General features: G+C 43.7%; 1 protein-coding gene across 1 annotated transcript; it reads right to left on the reverse strand.

Annotated features, from left to right (window-relative positions):
• Positions 1-882: 882 nt before the first annotated feature.
• Positions 883-1,425, reverse strand: LOC108781185 (uncharacterized). The gene has a single exon (XM_018549101.1). The coding sequence runs from the start codon at positions 1,423-1,425 to the stop codon at positions 883-885; it is 543 nt and encodes a 180-aa protein (XP_018404603.1).
• Between the last annotated feature and the right edge of the window lie 1,142 nt (positions 1,426-2,567).

The following is a 2,567-nucleotide window of genomic DNA, read 5'->3' on the forward strand; positions in this document are numbered from 1 at the left end:
TAATCTCCACACGGACGTCAGTCGCTATTTTTCTGCTGCACAAGATGTAAAGGACTAGCCCAAGGACTCTTGGAAGAGTCTTCTACATAAGCCTTGTTGCACTATATACTCAAATTCCAGTTTAGCTGCTTTGAATTTTTCTGGACAAAGTTGCCTGGCTTTGGCTGACACAGGGGGACCCGTTGTTTCGATTACATGTTCCACCCCGTGAACAGTTTGTTGGTGTGTGATTGACGTCCTGGTAATATCAGGAAACTTGCTTAAGATTTCTCTATATGAGCAGTTTTCGGCCAACACAGTTATGCGAGGAGCGTTTTGGCTGGCTAGCTGAGCGGAGACTTTGAGAAACGTGTTGCCGTCGATTAAAAGCTTGTTTCGTATGTCCGGCAGTAAATTAAAATGCCCTAGGAAATCCGAACCAATGATGAAGGTGGTCTACATTGGCGACGATGAAGGGCCACTGAAAAATGCGACGAAATCCCAAATCAAGCTTGAGTAACTTTTATCCGTAAGTAGGGATGACCGTTCCATTTGCAGAGTAGAGCACACGGTCGCTCATATGAGTACGTTGGTGTCTCGAGACAGGAATGATCGAGACATCCGCTCCCGTGTCTACCAGGAAGAATTTAATGCCGGCGACACGATCTCTGACTATGAGGCGGCGCGCTGCCATGGCCAAACTATCTTGTGCCGGAGATAGCTCCGCTTCTAGTTTTCCAGCGCAGTCGTCTTCCAGCCGCAGGGTTGCGTACATTTAGTAGCATTTCTGCCAAAAACGTCTGTGATACCAGCAAAGACGGTTCTTCGATCTTGATCGGCTTCTGCGACGACGGTCCGATAAAGCATATGATTTGCTGCGTGATAAACGTGTTTCCAGTTTTTCTATTTTATCCAGTAGCGCAGACATTTGCGAATCCATTGTGGTAGCTTTAGTGGGTGTAAAATTTGCGACAGGTTATCGCCAATAGGTAATACATCCGTTACTTGGTCTGCCAGCTGCGACAGTTCCTCAAGATCATATTTTGTAGCTGTTAAAATAGCCTGCATCTGTTGTGGCAGGCGCTGTAACCATAAGGATCTAAGTACTTCTTTTGACGCGCCGTTTTGCGCAAGGTCCCTCATTCTGCGAAGCAACTGTGACGGACGATGATCGCCTAGATCAACTTCATTTAACAATTTACGCAGTTTTCTTTCGGCAATATCCGCGAAGCTACTGACTATCCTAATTTTGAGAGCGGCGTACTTATCTGTCGCGGGAGGGTTAAGCAGAATGTCACTAACCTCTGTCAGAGAAGTGTCGTCAAAGCACTGTATCACATAGTTGTATTTGGTTACATTTACCGTTATATTCGCTGTAAGGAATTGGGCTTCCATCTGCAAGAACCATAGATCCAGCTTCGTTTTCCAAAAAGGCATGGGTCGCATTTCGACTCGCGAAAGCGCGGGCACTTCATCGTATGAACGCGGCGACGTACCGTTACCTTGATCGCTCGAAGGAGTATCGCTTGAGCCCTCTGGCCATGTCAACGATTAAAAAATTGCACGGACGCGACGCGATCACGTCAGGGTCACCAGTTGTGGGGGCTAACGTGTCTTGTTGCTCAACACTGCGCCGTACGTGTCTGATGCCAATGATGATTCGTTGAAAGCGAAATAGAAAGGCGGGGAAATGTTTGTTTGGCAGTGAAAGGTTAATCACTGAATCTGTCTCAAGTTTAAAGATAATTTATTACAACTCAAGTGAATATGTTTACGTATGAAGAACTCGTGTAGACGTGATCGCGTGCGAATGACAATAATAATAACGGTATCACAAGACCGGCTATGATACAGAGAACTTAGAAATTAATGACAAGATTATTGTCTAACGACATGAACAATTAAGATCTCGCGACGTAACTTAAACAGGAAAATAATACATCTTATATAAAGCGCTACTTACAATTTATCGCTGTGTTTTATAAAATGCATGACGCACGCAATACGCTGGACGCTTGTATCTCTCTAATCAACGAGTATCTTCTAGAGAGAAAACTGAAAAAGAACAGATTTGAGCGCTGCAGCTAAAGCCTGCAACGCCACAGTTGCTAGCCTTCCATTATTCTTTGAATTAGCCTTTATACTTCGCTATAGTCACTCGGACGCGGCACATTCGCTAATACCCCACTAGGCTCACGAGGGTGCGCCACCCAACGTGTTTATACTCTGTTATACTTACAAGAGTACGCCAGCCAATGTGCTCAATTTCCATATTTCGCTACAGTCACATGAAAGAAATAACAGCGTGCTAGTAAGCGACACTGTCGCTATCGTTTCACTGATATGTGAATTTATTGGTAACGCATAAGACGCCCTGTATTTACTTCGAGAGCAAATTGTTGCTCTTTTTAATGAAATAAAATAAAATATTTTTTCAATTGTGTGTAATCCCTACACCTCTGATTTTATTCGTACAGATTTTATAGGTTGAGCATGGCGCCCGTGGACATACTAGAAAAAATATTGTTATGTTCCAAATATAAATGCGTTTTGGATATAAATGGAAAAGTAATTAGTCCAAATCTACT

This window comes from Cyphomyrmex costatus, unplaced genomic scaffold, assembly GCF_001594065.2.
Source record: "Cyphomyrmex costatus isolate MS0001 unplaced genomic scaffold, Ccosl1.0 scaffold783, whole genome shotgun sequence".
Taxonomy (NCBI): domain Eukaryota; kingdom Metazoa; phylum Arthropoda; class Insecta; order Hymenoptera; family Formicidae; genus Cyphomyrmex; species Cyphomyrmex costatus.

What these genes read in the sequence shown, in the direction of transcription:
- LOC108781185 (XM_018549101.1), bottom strand. Translation starts at nt 1,425, where the DNA reads ATGCGACCCATGCCTTTTTGGAAAACGAAGCTGGATCTATGGTTCTTG.